This window comes from Ictidomys tridecemlineatus, chromosome 10 (genome assembly GCF_052094955.1).
Source record: "Ictidomys tridecemlineatus isolate mIctTri1 chromosome 10, mIctTri1.hap1, whole genome shotgun sequence".
Taxonomy (NCBI): Eukaryota; Metazoa; Chordata; class Mammalia; order Rodentia; family Sciuridae; genus Ictidomys; species Ictidomys tridecemlineatus.
The window spans coordinates 68,567,693-68,584,574 of record NC_135486.1 but is presented as its reverse complement, the minus strand read 5'-3'; the positions used below and the strand labels follow the sequence as shown (position 1 = coordinate 68,584,574).

Sequence of the window (16,882 nt, the reverse complement as noted above, 5' to 3'; positions counted from 1 at the left end):
GGTTGAGTCCCTTATCTATACATTTTTAAACAATGTATGTTTAAAAAATAAAATGTCTCAAAATGTGGGTCAAGGTGAGAAATCCAACACAGGGAACTCCTGGGATGGTATCCTCTGGAAAAACCTCAGAGGAGCCTAGTCTCAAGGACCTGAGCACCAGTGGCCTCCAAGTGCAAGGCTCAAGCTCACCTAACCCCCAAACTCAGCACCCACTTCTACCCAGGATCCTCAGGAGGCTGCAGAGGATAAAAAGCCCTGGGGAAAACACTGACAGGGGCTCAGAGCTGTCCTGCATTGTTTCTTTGACACTTCCTATTTTGCCTGAGACTCTCATTAATGAAAAGGGTTGGGGGAGGAAAGGGAGGCAGGGAGACTGATTTTCAATGTCTTGGTGCTGTAAATGCAAAAAAAAAAAAAAAAAAAAAAAAAAAAAAAAAAAAAAAAACAGGACCCTATCTCACTACTGGTAGATAGCATAGCCAGGAACCAGGATCTATAAATAAGTCTCTTGAGTTTCAAATACACTGTTCTGCCATGTTTTGCTGCTTCTTTCTTCTAGACAAGAAGTTACTGTAATTACAAAGGAAGTCCATGATGGCAAAGGTACAAGGAATAGAGAACTAGTGAAGAGGAACTGCAGCCTTACACAGATACTTTGTAACCCATAAAAATACACTACCAGATAAAGCTTGATTAAAAAAAAAAGTGACTCAATCATTTCCTTAACATAGAAGCATCTGTTCTTTATCCATATATGCATTTTAACATCATCACAACGGTAGTGGATGCACTGTTTTATAAACTGATGTTTTGTCCTTAACATGCTGTTTTGGTTTTTGTATTTCTTCTAATTTTAATGGCTTCTGACAGCCCCTAAGATTGGTAGAGCTTATTTAAATAGCCTCGATTCTGCCTGCCAGAAGGTCTGAGTTCTCTACCAAAAGCTTTCAGCAACTGGAACCAAGGAGGAAAATATAAAATATGCCTTTTTGTGAAAGACAACAAGATGTCTTTCCTTAGGGTCATCTGCATATGGCCCACAAAAAAAAAAAAATATCTGAATTCATAGAAAAGGATGCATTTACACAAATCCACCACTCTCCTACAGAATTGGCTATGCTACAATTCTCACGTACTGCTTCCTAGGCCCACTAATTTTTGCTAAATTAATCATTACATTTTAAACTCAAAAGATCCCATTAAAGAACAGGTATACAGAATTCCAGGATACTGAAGGGCCCCAGAGCTGTGAGAGACATAATGCTAGTATTCTCAATGTGCATTTTACTAGGCTCATGGGCAAGCTCTAGGCACCAAAGGGACCCAAGCAGGACGCTGACTGGGTGCTCAATAAATGCAGTTGTCTCTTGTATGATAGGTTCCAGGAATCTCCTCAGATATCAAAAACATCAAAAACCTTGAATGTTTCAAGTCCCTTCTACAAAATGATGTAATGCAGAATTTTAATATAATCTACACAATCCTCCCATGCACTTTAAATCATGTCTAAATTACTTGTGATATTTAATACAACGTAAATATTAAAATATTTTTTAAAATATTTTTCAATCTGAGGTCGGTTGAATCTGTAAATGCGGAAGGCACAAATTGGAGGACAGACACTGAAGAACCAACTAGCACTTTGGTCAAGTCTACATATTCCTGCTCTGAGGATTAGAGAACATTTGAGTCATTCACTTGGATGACCTCATGACAAAGGAAATGACCTGGAACCGTAAGTAATCACCTAACACTTCCTCAGAGGTGACTCCAGGTGGGGAACAATCAACAAACATCTGAGTATTTGCCACCCGTGCTGGGTGCTGGAAATACAGTGTACTCAGTCTGGCACCTTTTCACTGCAGCCATAAAGCCAGGCACTAATACTCAGCTCTGCAAACTCTGGAATGCCAGTTCATCTCAGGTTTCAAGTGCGTGAATAAGTCAGCACCTGGGGGCAGCAAGCATGCTACATAACAGTCTCTCAATGTTGGCTATTCTGTGATTAGAAAGACATACTTAAACTGTATGTACTGCCCATAAGTTCGGCTTTAAAGTTCTCCTTGCCTTAGGCAAAAAAAAAAAGGTGCCTTTACATTCCTTATGGTCCTCTACTTAACCAAAGGATGGACTTTGACTCCTGAGCCTTTCTACCCACCCTAAGGATGCATGTTGACTACTGAGCATCTTTCACCTCCCCTAAGAATGAACTTTGACTGTCTGAGCATTCATTCTCAGCCCCACCATACAGAAGCCTTGCAAACACTACATCCTGTGTCTAAGATCATGGATAATTTTTGGTGTGTGAAACAATATTATTTGAGGGTAGGTACTAGGTCATGGTAAACCTGTCTATACAGCAATGCAGAGCTTAATTTTAGATGAAGGTGAAATCAATTTAATATTGCAGATATACTGTGCAACTTAAGAAGATGAAAAAAAATTTCCTTAAAATACACTTTCTTAATGTGGGGACTAAAGGAGTCAGGAATACAGCTGGGGGACTTTTAGTTTTACTTTATGCTATATAAACTCCATTGGGAATGAAAGTGCTCAGTTACTTTGATATCAAGTGTGATGGTACATCATTTTAGCCACCTTGATTGTCATTACTATGAAAAGGCATTTTCTGTTCCACCAGAAAAAGCTGCCCAAAGGCTTACTCTGCATAATTTAGAGAGATGGGCTCTGCTCACATTTGAGCATGACTAGATCACAAGACCTTACTGAGAAACCCCCCCTAAGAACACGGTTTAATGGAGAGTGGGGTGGGGGGGGGTAAGATTTTAAAGCTTAGTTTAAATCTTGCCAAACTATCTGGAGCCTCATGGCCTTGCCTAAATTACTCATCTTTCTGTGGGTCTTTCTCCCCACCGCCAAAATTAAGAAATACATATCCTGGGGCAACCTGATTAGACCCAGAGATAGAAATTGTAAAGCTCTTAGTACATAAAATACACACACACAAAAAAAATAGTTCCTATAACCATCTCAATATGAAATTTCACTGTAATTCCATATCTGATTAGAAAATGACCCTAAAAATGAGACCAAATTCTTATCCTTGCTCTCCAGCTATTATGCAAAAATCTTCTCAGAGAAAAATCAAATACTAATACATTCAAGCCAAAATGATGAAAGCATGGGAGTATAATAGATATTATCTCCAGGAATAACTCCCTCTAAGGATTGGTAAACCTGTTACTGCCAAGGCCAGAGCCTCTGAGCATATATCTTGAGGCCAGCTTTCTCAGAAAGCAACGTGGGCAACTCTCAAGCAGGTCCAAGAAAACACCACAATAAGACTCGGTGGTTTCATGGAGCCTCAGGAAAATGAATAATGGCTTCATCCTCTAGCAAGGGAGACTATGGTTGGTTTCTCCAGTGAGAGCCCAGAGCTGAAAAAGCACCAGGCCATTTTCCATGCCACCTGCTAAACTAAGAGCAGCCATCTCCCACTAACCAAGCCCAAAGTTCTCAAACAATTTTCATTTTCTAGGTATCTTTTCTGCTGAAAGGGGAGAGATGGACATGTTGGTATTACTTAAGCTATTATTAAGTATTTATAACTTCTCACAAATGGCAGATTCCGGATAAGCAACAGAAAACTGATTCTGCAAATTGCAGCAGTATCTCATAGGTTTGTACTCCAATCACCAAGTATTTTGGCAAACACTGGAACAAGTATTTTAACAAACACTTTATCAATCAATACAGCATCTTCATTCTAAAGTAATCTTGATGTGCAGCCCTGATGGCTTGGAGACTAGTTCCTCTTCCTGTGGCTATGGCTGCTTCTTCAGCAGCCCAGGATAAGATTCAAAGTGCTTCCTAACTTGACCAAGCACGAGGTCTCTGGGAAAATGCAGATGCTTTTGAAGCCCTTGGACTGGGAAGCCACTCAGGTCACAAGACAGACCTTCAGGCTGCCCTACACAAGCACATCTTTAGGCATTTATTTAAATAACTCAGGCGATGTTATCTCCTGTTTCAGTCTCCTGTTTTTCCAACCCCAGCCTTTGCTATCTCACAACATTTTCCTTCCCTAGGAAAGCAGCCCTTCATAAGGAATGTTTACACTGGGGCTCTCCTTACTATAATACCAATTCTAGAGCAATCCTTTCTCCGACTGAGGAAGGAGGGCCTCCAAGGTGCGGGTGGTGACTGGTGCAGCGCTAACAGACTTTAAAGCAATCAGGACAGTCTCACTGGAAACTCTCTCTCGATAGCGCGGGCTTCCTACGCTGGCGCACCCGACGCTAGGCTCCGGGGATGCTGCCCCAGTGTCCCTCGAGTCCCATCCGGCCAAGGCGCAGGGGCGGCGACGGGCTGGGCATCACGTAGGCTCCCGCAGCGGGCGGGGCGGTGCTCACGACTCCCCAACCTGCCGCCCCCGCGCCAGCACAGCCTGGCCCCGCCCCGCTCAAGGGCGAAGGGAAGGTCACCCACGGGGTGGGCAGAAGGCGGGCTACTGGGCTCATCCTCGGAGCATCCCTCCTCGGTGTGTAGCCTCAAAACGGGAGGAATGAGGCATCAGTGCCTTTATACTCATCTGGGAGAAGAGGGGGAAATAAAACCAAAACCCAGCTCAGGGAACATGTGTCCAGCCCGCGTGATCTTGAAGGCTCCAAGGGTGTGTTCACCTGAGACGCGCACATCCACTTTACAGTAGTTGGTTTACCCTCACTAGGGATTTATATGTACCGGGGAACCCCACAGTCAGGGAATCCTGGCGCCCCACGTGCACCCGGGCTAAAGGCCTTGTGAGCGGCTGACCACTCTCCATGTCGAAGGGTCCCAGGCTTGGGCCCCTTCCGCCTTGAAACCAGTCTCCACGTAGGGGTAAAGGGCAGCCCGGAGTCCGCGCCCCGAGTGCTGGTGACGTCCCGGAGTCCCCGCTTCCTGGTCTTTCCCGTCCAGGGGAGGCTGGCAGGGAGGGCCTAGTGACCCATTTTTGTTTTCACTTTTGTCATAAGCCGGAAGATGACAGGAGGTCAGAGCAGAGAAACCTTTTTTAAAATCTCCCGGCGGAAACGTCGGGCGCAGCGGGTTAGCCGAGGCAGCACAGAGGAGGGACCCCCGGCGCGACCCCCGCAGCGTCCCGCAATGCAGCAGAGGGGACTACGCTAGCGCCGCGCGGGGGGCGCGAGTCAGCAGGAGGCGCGGTGTCGGGGGGGGGGGAGAGCTGTTTTGCCTACAATTGGGGGGGCTGGGAAGATCCCGCAAAGGGTGGGTACTGTGACATTCGAGGAGTCGTGCGGTACTCAAACTCTGGCAGGGATGCCTGGCTCCATTCTATGACTCAAATACAGAACGACCTCCAAGGGTGGTTCCACCCCATTGCCATTATTGCTAAAATAGACCTGGAGGTGGAAAATTAATTTATCTTCTCGATGAAGAATACTACCGCCATATTCTCCGTCCTCCGCACCCCGCCCTGCAACTAAGTCCCATCGCCGGCTCCCGTCGCCCCCAGGAACCCTTGATGGCCCTAGGTAACAGGTCTTCTCCCCACCCTACACCATCGCTTCTCCGCGTTTCTCCCCTGTCCCTTTCCCCATCTCTTTTCCCGGGCACTCCAGCCCCCATCCCTTCTCCTGGGTTCCCACCCCATCCATTCTCCCCAGCCATCCTCCCGCAACGTTTCTCCCAGGTTCTTCCCATCCCCCTCCCCCCCTCCGTTCCAGTAACCCCTTCCGCCGCCCTCCTCTCCCGCCCGGGTTCGGGAAGCGGGCGGGCGCGCACCTTGGGCATCCCCGCCGCTGGTGAGCACACCGATGGCTTTGCCGGACCCGGAGAGGTGCTCCAGGTACCTCGGGAAGGACCCCTTGGGGGTCAATGGGACGCTGCTGGCCATGGCGAGGAGGCCAGAGACTGCCGGTTCGCTCGGGTACGCAGCAAGCAGTGAGGACCTGGCCCACGCTCGCGGGCCTCGGAACCGCCGCCCCGCCCGCACCGGGCAGGAACCGCCTCCGCCCGCCCGAGGGCCAATGGGCGTTGGCGGGCGGGGCCTGCGCGCGGGCGGGGCTTGCGGGCGCGCCGCCATCTGGGCGTGGGGTGGGAGGAGCACGGCAGGTGGGGGTCTGCAGCACCCCGGGATTTTGTAGGTGGAACAGGGTCAGGAGAGGTGCAGATGCGGGGGGAGGGCTTACGGGGAGCATCCGCGGGTGGGGAGACCCCAGGCTGAGAGGCCCGGGGTGGGGATGCCGCAGGTGGGCGGAGCGCAGCAGGTGGGCGAGAATTTCGCCAGCCGAACGTCGCCGCGTTAGGTAGGAACCGCTCTGGTGGGACTCGGAGATTCCTGGTGAACCCGAGTCGCCCCTGTGGTTGGGGTCCCAGTCGTCACAGAGACGCATGCACTGCTTCCCACGGGATTATTCCAGGAGAAGCGCCGGGAACAGTGGATCTGCCCCAACGTTTTTCTCTGAGATCGCACAGGTTTCCCCTCCTTCTGAGATCAGGGAGTAAGAACGTGTGAGCGGATCTTCAAGTTGGTGGGAAAACGTGGGCGTTGCGGACTGAGAGATGACAAAGCTGTCATTTCTCGGGTCGTCTTTAGAGCGCTGGCGCTTCTGGGTCCTCCAGCTCTGGGCTGGCAGAAACAAAAGGGATTGAGACTAGGAGAACTTATGGACGCCACCCTCTGAGACATTCTCGCCTCCAGGCCTGGTCTGGAGAATCCGCGTGTAGCAGGAGAAGGCGCGACAAGGAAGCCATGAGGCTGGAGAGTAGGACAGCTCTCCTACCTGAAGAAATCTATCAAGGCATTGCCAGCCAGATAGCTGCTCTACTGGAAACTACAACATCTGAAATGTCTGTAGTCAAAATCTTGTGCGATTGATGAACAGTAAGTTAATTTTTATGGAGCTTCACCTAGTGCTGTGGTGCTTCAGGAAGCAGTCTCTTGAGATACATATCTCCTTCAGTGGTAACCCCAAGAGTTTCATAAAAGACCCCACACCCACACCGTGGTTCAGGGTCGGGGTGGCAGTCCGCTAGCCTTCTTTCTGCACAATAAATGTTTGTTGAACGGTAAAGAAAATAAAATAAAGAAACTGAACAAAGGCTGCAAAAGCAACACAAACTGTTTTTTTACGTTTGACAAAAGATGGTGGTATGCGAATTTACATGGGTTTTGCCTCCGGCTCTGACTCATCTCTCTGAGCATCAAAAAATAAAAAATCACATTGGTGGTGCCTGCATGGTCTGATCTCTGCTTAGGCCAGAATTGGTTCCTAAGCCCCAAGATCATCAGAATCACCTGGCCTCTCCACATCCCTGAAGTCCAATTTGTAGGAATGCACTCAGGGAATACACATTTTTAACAAGCTCCTTAGGTTACTCTGATGAATGCATAATTTGAGAGCTGTCGTCTATGAATTAGCATAGACACTATTATCCTAATAATTGGGAGAATCACCTTTTTTGGTTGTTTTCCTTTGTTAAATTTGTTCTTTCTAATTATACAAAACAGTAGAATGTATTTTGACATATAGGTACATGGAGTATAAATCCCCATGTTTGTGGTTGTACATGATGTGGAGTTACATTGGTCGTGTATTCATATATGAACATGGGAAAGTTATGTCTGATTCACTCTACTCTTTCCCATTCCAATGTCCCCTCCCTTCCCTCTATTCGGCCCTCCCCAATAGAGTGAATAGATGGGCTTATTTCACTTAGCATGCTAGTCTCCAATTCCATTCATTTACTGGCAAATGTCATTATTTCATTCTTCTTTATGACTGAGTAATATCCCATTGTGTATATGCACCACATTTTCTTTATCCATTCATCTGTTGAAGGATACCTAGTTTTATGGCTTAGCTATTGTGAATTGAATAACAGGTGTTTGAAGTTGGCAGTGGCAGTGCCATTTATCTTGCCAAGACAGGAGGTTCCAGGCTCTAAGCACCCTTACCCACAGAGGTTTCTGTAGCCCAGGGCCTAGGGTCTGTGCTGTAGGAGTGTCAATCATTCATCCTTTCTAAAGCAAATAATATTTTAAAAGATGGTCCACACTGACTTTTTAGTGAATTGCCCTTTATCTTCTCATGCAATTATTTTTATTACATAAAATTACAGGACTGGTCATTGGTTATCAAATTGTCTGAAATATAGAAAATGATAGGTACAACCTCAGATTACTAACATAATAATGAGTTAAATTATGGCAAAAATATAAACTGGAATAAGAGTCAAGTACTGTTTTAGTTAGAAAGATATATTCACATGAAAATACACCCAGGATATATAAATAAGTGAAGAGGCAGGCTTGGAAGCAGTGTGAGCCTCTGTGTGTACACTAGCCTAGGTATTTTTAGTTCCATTCTCTTGCTTATTCTGAATATTGTCTTCCCCCCACACTTAAAAAAAAAAAAGGATGGGTTTTAGAACAAAAATAGTAAATTTAAAACAATAGCTGGGCCTGGTGGTGCATACCTGTAAACCCAGTGAAGCTCAGGCAGGAGGATTGCAGACTCAAGGCCAGCCTCAGCAACTTAGGGAAACCCTGTCTCAAAAGAAAAAATAAAAAGGGCTGGAATGTGGTTCAGTGGTAGAGCACCCCTGAGTTCAATCCTCAGTACCCAATGAAGAAGCAATATGATTTAGAGTTGTCAGCTCCTCAAAGTTACGTATATTTTCCAGAAGCTTGAGTCTACGTTATGAAGAGTTGTGGCTCAGATACACAATTGATCATTCAGCCACGGACATGAGGAGCTCTAGCCCCACGCTCAGTTGATTAGGATATTAATATATGACAAAAGTTAATCGTTAAAAATAGCCATCACTTATTTTTTTCTTTGTTTTTGCATTACAGTATTTTAATAGTTCTTTAACTGGAGGAGGTTTTTAAAATTTGGGCCTTAGGAAAGAATGCTCTACTTCAGGAGAGGACCTTGCATCTCTCCTAACTTGTGTAGCTTACACCAGCGGGAAGTGGTGGGTGTGTTTTACTTCTGCCTAACACATTACCCTAAAAAGCTCTGTGGCTCATACCAATACACAGTAGTTTTGTGGTCCAGGCCCTCAGGTAGGCTTCACTTGGTCATCTGCTTCTGGGTCTCCCTGAGGCTGTAAAAGGTGTCAGTCCCTGTCTGAAGTGGTGCCCGGAAATTCAAAAGGGGAAGGAACAGTTTCCAAGATCACCACCATGGCTGTTGGTAGGATTCAGGTTCACTCTGGCCACAGGCTGACCTCAGCCCTTGCTAGGCTGAGTCTATTATAGGATTATGTGACAAGAACCAGTGAGACTGGGCACCATGAGTAACTCACAGCCATTGCTACCTAGCCTCAGGGGAGACCGACCTGCTGTCTTTTTGACTTGTTCGTTGGGGCACTAAGTCCAGTGTTCCAGTGGTGTGAACACTGGGGACCAGAGACCACTAGAAGTCATTCTTGGGGCTGCCTAGGGCAAGGGGAAGTACAGCACAAGCTGGGAGTGGATGCCTTTCTAGCTCTTCTCTACAGGGACTATGAAGCAGCAGCCTGCCCCGAGTTCTGAGCTTCTGGAAAAGGGGAGCATTTCACCAGGTCAGCAAGCAGGCTGAACACTGCCAGGAGGGAGCCCCACTTCAGGATGCCTCGGGTACGTTGGGGTACCATCCTTGCTCTTCTGCTATCATTAAGCTGGGGCCTTTCCCCTGCCCACAGTGGACTCCCAGTGTCTGGGAAATTGGTATCTCACCCCTGCAGGGACCGTCAATGAACTCCAGTCTCTGTACCTCCAATCTTCCTCGCTTCCATTTCTGGTGACTTCATCTTCTCAGCCGCTCAGGCCGAAACCTTAGGGCACTTGCCAGCCTCTGACATCTGAAAGCCATTGGAAAATCCTGCAGGAATACTCTCCTGGGCTGCTTAGTACCGCTAGTACCACCCATGTCTAGGCCACTGTCCCTGACATGGACCAAGTGACAGCTTCCTCTCTGCTCTGGCCCGCTCTCCTTTCTGTGGGTGTCAACCCGGAAGCCAAAGTGGGATGACTAAAATGTCATTCAGGGCCCTGTCCCTTCTCCAGTGACCCCCATTCACTCAGGGTAAAGGCCATTCTCTCTGCCTGTAGAACATCCGGCTCCTTCCTGTGCCCTGTTCTCCCAGAAGCTTCTCTAATCCCACCAGCCCTGCTCTGCCCCAGACCTGCCCAGGTGGATGAAGGTCTCAGAGCCACTGCACCTGCTCTTTCCTCAGCCCCAGGCACTGGCTTCTCACACTCACCCAGTCAGCTTGCTCAGTCATTGGGCAAGGTCTCCTTCATGGAGCACCCTGTTAGAAACTGCAGCCTCCACACATCCTCCTCCCCTTCTCGCTCTCCTCCAGAGGCGTGGCTCGCTACTGTCACCCGCACTGCGAGCTTACCTGGTTTCCCCTGTTTACTTGGTTCCTTGGCAGGTTTCCCCCCACTGGACTCCAAGTGCTGTGAATACAGAAGTCTTTGCTTATTCACAGAGGCAGTCCCAGGTCCTCCAACAGGGCCTGGCATACACGAAGCTGTGTTAGCTTTTTGTTGTTGCAACCAAAATACCCAATAAGAGCAACTTAGAGGAGGGAAAGGGATTTTTGGCTCAGAGTTCCAGAGGTTTAGTCAGCCCTCTGACTCCACAGCTCTGGGCCCAAGGTGAGGCAGAACATCATTGTGGAAGGACTTGGAGCAGCCCTGCTTCCCTCGTGGCAGTTAGGAAGCAGAGAGAGGGGGAAGGGGCTTCAGGGAAGATGCACCTTCCAGGGCAAGCCCTCCGTGACCCCCCTACTCTAGCCATGCCCCACCTGCCTACAGTCACCATCCAGTCCATTCAATGGGGTAGACTGATTAGGTTTCAACTCTCACAGTGTAATCATGTCAGCTCCAAACATGCTGCTTTCACACAGGAGTGTGTGGGAGACACTTCAAATCCAAACCATACAGGAACACACTCCATCAGTACTTACTTACTTACTTACTGAATGAATGAATGAATGAATGAACAGGTGGGTGGATGAAGAGTGAGAGGATTTCTCCCCGAAGGGGTGGGGCATCTCTCTACCTGCTGCAGTCGCCATGGCTGAGGACAGCCCGTGGGCCATGCTGGACTCAGTACCTGGCCCCCAGGATGCCCCATCATTACTGGCCTAAGGTAACCTCAACCCGCTTGGAGTGTCCCCTTATCATTATTAGAAACAGTTTGGGCAGTACTTAATATATTCAGGCCCATTTGTTACTTTCCTTTTAAATGTCCATCATCTGTCAGTCTTGAAATCCTTCACCCCTGTATTCCCCTCTTTGGGAATTCCTGCTGTGTAATAAAATACTTCCAGGGTTGTAGGAAGTCAAGAACAGTGAGATCAGGTGAGACCGTGAAGCCCCGCGGGCCTCTGCTCACTGCCTCCGCCATCCTTGCTCCTTCTCACTAGGGTGTCCCAGGACAGCTTGGCTCAGTGTCATCAAACTTGAATAAAAATGTAAGCAGCTTAGGATACTGTAGGTGCTCAGGATGAATCCCTGGGCTCCAGCACTGTCCTTGCCACTACGGACGCAGACTCCCAGAGATCCAGACTCTGCCCTGCCTTGGCCACTCCCTTCTGTTCCAATCCCTGGGCTGCCTCTGAGCTAATGTGCAACCACAGCTGCCTGACATCCTTTCTGTCCTGTGCCTACTCTACCCTCCTTCTCACTTGCCCTCTCTTTCCTGAGATTGAGTAAATTCAGCAGGAAGTGAAGCCACCTGCTGGACTAGGAGATCCTTCAACCCTTGCCTCTCCCTCCAGCTGCAGGTCAGATTGCCTGTCCTTTAAACTAATGGCTCTCCACCTGGCAGTTAAACTTTAAATGATTTAGGAAACAGTGGATGTTTCCCAAGGCTTCGAAGCAGGATCATGCTATCCTGAAATCATGTCTAGAAACTGGAAAAAGAACAAACAAAAAATGTTTCATTTCTGTAAAGTATGAGGCCATTATGAATTTTGACTTCTCTGGGCCATTTCATCAATGAGTAAATACACTAACTCTTTTTTCACAGAATAACTTTATTTCCTTCTCAGTGTTTTGGTATGAGTTGATTAATGGAAACGTCCTCATCTTCCAATTCTCAGTGGAACAGGAAAGCAAGAATAATCATGGTGTTAAGGTGGACAATAAATGACTTGCTTTTTCAGGAACATCACTAGGCATTTCCTTAGTTACTTAAGAAAATGGAGAAGGAGAGATTGGTCTCCACTGGAAAATGTGTTACATACAAATTTTCCAATTAGAAAAAGAACTCAGGATTCTAGCAGCATTACTGTCAGGTTAAATACACGTTCCATGCTTCAGTTGTGAAGTGCTACATCTGAATATGAATTTGTGTATATTACACATAGACCTGTGACCTCTGTTTGTGCTTACGAATTTGAATTTGTAATTACTAGTTCTTAAAGCTCCTTGGTAAAAGGGACTTTGGTACACTGTTGGTGGAAAAGTAAATCAGTACAGCCATCATGGAAAATACTATGGAAGTTCCTCAAGTAATTAAAATAGAACTACCATGTGATCCAGCAGCTCTACTACTGGGTATGTATCAAAGGAGATGAAATGGGCATGTTGGAGACATCTTTGTTGCTGTGTTCCTGCAGCCTTATTCACAAAAGCCGAGATAGGGAGTCAGCCCAAGTGTTCATGGAAGACAATGGGTAAGGAGAAGTCCCCCCACCCAACCCCCGAAACCCACACACAATGGAATACTACTCTGTCTTAAAAAACAAACAAACAAAAACGAAGGAAAGCTTGTCATTTGTGAAAACATAGATGAAGCTGGAGGACACCATACTAAGGGAAATGAGCCAGTCATGGAAAAATACATGAACTCACATACATGTGGAAACTGCAAAAACAAATTAGTAGAGAATAAAATGGTGGTAACCAGAGCCTGGAGGAGGAAGGAAATAATGGGTAGATGTTTGTTAAATGTCACAGAGATAAATAAGAGGAGTAATTTCAGGAGATCTGCTGAACAGGGTGTAGAATATAGTAATAATATATCACGTAATTGAAAATGACCAAGAGGGTAGATTTTTAAATGTTCTTTCCACAGAAAGGTAAGTACCAGAGGTGATAGATATGTAATTAGTTAATTCAATCATTTCATAATGTATACATATATCAATATATTACATCGTGTATCATAAAAATATATATCTTAATTTGTCAAACATTTTTCTAAATAAATAAAACTGTTCTCATGTGGAAAAAAATTTTAAGAAAAAAATAAAGCTCTCTTAGTTCCAACTTAGAACTGAAGTGGTTCAAGTCTGGGCATTCAAGGACAAGCAAGCACTCCCGAAACCAAAGCTATAAAAATCTTACTTTTCAGTTTGCAGATGAGCATGACCAGGCCACACCCCTGTCAGTGGCACATGGCCAGCGTCCAACTGAAGTCTTCACTTTGTTTGCACGATTCTGACACAAGCCACGGACCTCTTCCTCTACCCAAGTGCACCTGCACACCCACCCCACGTCATGTGGCAGTGTTAGGGGACTCCTGAGCTGGTGCTGAGTCCTGCTGCAGGGGGAGGAGTAGGACTGGACAGAGTAAAGCCCAGGCCAAGGGCAAAGGCAGAACTGTGATCATGTGTCAGGGGCAGGCATCTCTGAGTTGTCCTGAATGGCTGGGATGTCCTTCATATTAGTCCAGAGTTGGTGTCTTTGAGTCCAGGTCAAATTGACTTTTTGGCTCAGGATATAAGCAATCCACCCACCAGGGTGAGAAATTGGGGTCTTGGTCCTGAGTTTAGGGGCTAAACATTGGCATTTGTGTGATTCATTTCTATGCCTTCCCGGGCAATGCCCTATTTGAAGAGTGGTCACTTCAAAGCTCCAGCTATTTTTATGGGTTGAGAGATGGCCATCTGAACACTCCTTGGGGACAGCTGATTCTCTTTCTAAAAAGCTTTCTACCATAACAGGCCATTCCTCCAGGGCTTTACAACATCAGAGCTGAGCTTCTGCTACTAATGAGCAGACACAGATAACTTTTGTCACATAATGTACTCTGCCAGGGCCACCCCCTTTCTGTGAACTGTTCCTCCCTCACTTGCCTGAGGTCCTGAGTGGGTGGACTGACCACTTAGGGAGGTGGCTGGCTCCCTCTGTCCAGGCCATGGGAGGACACATGATACAGGCTGATTCACCAGGTGCCTGCTGATCCCTCCCAGAGCTGATGGGGAGATCCATTTCTGGGGTCATCCTCTCATCAGGTGGAGAGAGCCTGTGTGGTGAAGCCAAAGACGGCTACGAGAGAGAAGAGATGTGGGGAGGGGGCAGAGAGAAGCGCAGGAAGACAGAGACAGAAAAAAGAGAGTAAGAAAATACACAGCAGGTTCTTTAAATCTGCTTCTCGCTAAAGTTACCATCTAGGAAATAAAACTCCCTCAATCAGCGTGGCTGAGGGAATGGCAGAAGTTTGGCTCTCTGGGAGTTTTATGGATCCACATTGCGGCTGAGGCTTGCCTGCCTTCCTCCTTTAGATGGAAACATAGATCTGTACCTGTGGAAGCATTTTTACTCCAGGCCCGTTTTGTATGTGGTGGAACCTGATCCCCCACCCTACTTATATTTCACTTTAACCTTTTAGGTATTGGTGTTCTCCCAGCCTACAGAAAGCTGGAAGGGGCTGTTGGGATCAGGTAGTTCAGCCTTCTCACTTGATTAAAGAGGGCAAAGGCAGGGAGCAGGGGGCATGAGTTGACGGAGGCCACATCACAACTGTATCTAGAGAGAGGGTCTTTTTACAAACCCAAGTGAGAAAATTGTTGTTCAGACCTTGAATTTTATTACTCACTCAACTTATATCTCTTAATCCCTTATTACCATTTGGAATTCATTATGGAAGACTGAAATGTGTCCATTCCAAAGGGCTGCCAACATTGCCCAGAGAAAGAAGTCCGTCCGATTACCCTTACCTGTAGATGTGGGTCTGTTTTAGTCAGGCTTTTTTTTTTTTTTTTTCTGGTATTTTTGGTCCCTGTGAACAAAAACTTTTTACAAGAACAATGTAGAACAGGAAAAGTTTATTTTGTTTCCTGGTTTCAGAAGTTCAGGCTGTGGCTGGCAGAGTCCACACCTCTGAGCCTAAGATGAGGCAGAACGTCATGGTGGCAGGGTGTAGCAGAAGAAAGCAGGTCAAGACATGGCAACCAGGGAACCGAGAGAGAACTCAGCTCAGAGGGACAAAATATAAACCCCTAAGGCATGCCCCCAGTGACCTACTCCCCAGCCACACCCTACATGACTAGAGTTACCGTGAGTTAATCCACATCTGTGGATCCACTGATTAGGTTACAATGCTCATAATCTAATCATCTCAACTCTGAAAATGTTTGCATTGTCTCACACAAGAGCTTTTGGGGGACATCTCATATCTAAATGATAACATTCCACCTCTGGCCCCCAGATAATAAATGATTAGATTATGAGAGGTCTAACCTAACCAGGGGATTAATCCACTGATACGGATTAACTGTGGGCAAGTAGGGTGTGACGGAAGGAGGTGGGTTTATATTTTGTATGGTGGGTAGAGCTCTCTGCTTTCTAGTTGACATATCTGGAGCTACTTTTCAATGCCACACCCTTCTGCCATGATGTTCTGCATCATCTTGGGCCCAGACCTATGGAGTCAGCAGACCATGGACTGAACTTCTGAAACCATGAGCCAAAGTAAGCTTTTCCTCCTCTACATAGTTCTTTTCAGGTCTTTTGATCACAGTAACAAAAATGTTCACAGCCTTGGCCTGGAAGTAAATGTCTGGAAGTGGGACTCTTCCCCACCAACGTCTTCTGAGATTGTTTTCATGAGAAGTGGTCTTTCTCTTCTCCAAGCTCCTTGACATCTTGCAGTCATTATTTCATGCTAAACATCACATTCTGACCCATACAACAATTATGGATTCACCTGACTTGAAGTTGCTCCCAGGTGCCCAGTGTCCTGCTCAGTTCTGATTCGGTCACCATGCCTAGGAGCAGCAGGTGGCACCAAGTCGCTCACTGATGCAAGGTTCTTTGGCAAGTGAGTGCCCCAGAAATGTGAAAATCCCCTGAGACCTGATGCCACACTCCTACGAAGTCACTTGGAAAAGTAACCCAGTTCCCTACATCACCGTCATTAAGTAAAGTTACATTCACTCTCATCTTCAGTTTTTGTCAGCAACTTGAGCTAGATAGGACCATTTTGTGCCTTTAGTGTTTAAGAATATAATTCCAGGAATTTTATTTTTTAAAAATCTGGCTTTTGGTATTTTTATTATTTATCGCCTTAGTTCTTTGTTATTTTATTATGTTTTTTTTTGTCAAGAGCCTCAGAAAGACGCGAAGATGTTCCTGCTGCACTGTAGCTGAAGAGAGGGAACATTCTTTGTGAAGGGGGCTAGCAGAGATGGGTCTGAGAAGTGCTACATGGAGGCTTTGGGCACAAGGACCCACACCTAAGCAGGGTTCCAATGCCCACAGGTGTCACATGGTTCTCTTTTCCCTTCAGATCAAACTCCACATGGAAATGTAACTTGGACAAAGTCTATTTCAACATCTTAGCCTCCCTCCTATTTATTAGTTTATTGATGGTGCTGAGAATCAAACTCAGTGCCTCATCTGTGCTAGGCAAGTGCTGTACACTGAGCTGCCTCCCAGCCCCATCCTAATGCTTTGTTTCCTTACTTCCTGGACACACTTTCTTGCCCATGAAGGAGCCCTTCCTCCAGGTCTCTCCTCCTGTGTCAGGGAGCTGTCCTGGGGCCCAGGAGACCCTTAGGGCTGCCTCCCCTGCCCTCTGTCTGAGCCAGGACACATAGCTGCCTGGCTCCCAATTCTGCTGCTTCTCCCCACCCCAGTATCTGAATTTCCTCCTGGCAGATGCACTTGTTAAATAGAAGCCAACTCTGG

At 46.7% G+C, this 16,882-nt stretch overlaps 1 protein-coding gene across 5 annotated transcripts in view; it reads right to left on the bottom strand.

The window, feature by feature from the left end:
- Pfkp (phosphofructokinase, platelet) overlaps positions 1-5,948 on the bottom strand; it is a 55,324-nt gene extending 49,376 nt beyond the window's left edge. Inside the window, exon 1 of one of the 5 annotated variants that reach the window (XM_078023140.1) lies at positions 5,746-5,948. In XM_078023140.1, coding sequence (XP_077879266.1) covers positions 5,746-5,857 — 112 coding nt within the window. In that variant the 5' untranslated portion in view covers positions 5,858-5,948. The remainder of the gene's footprint in view (positions 1-5,745) is intronic. The other 4 variants (XM_005320332.5, XM_040277243.2, XM_078023138.1 and 1 more) reach the window with 4 other exon arrangements.
- Positions 5,949-16,882: the final 10,934 nt, after the last annotated feature.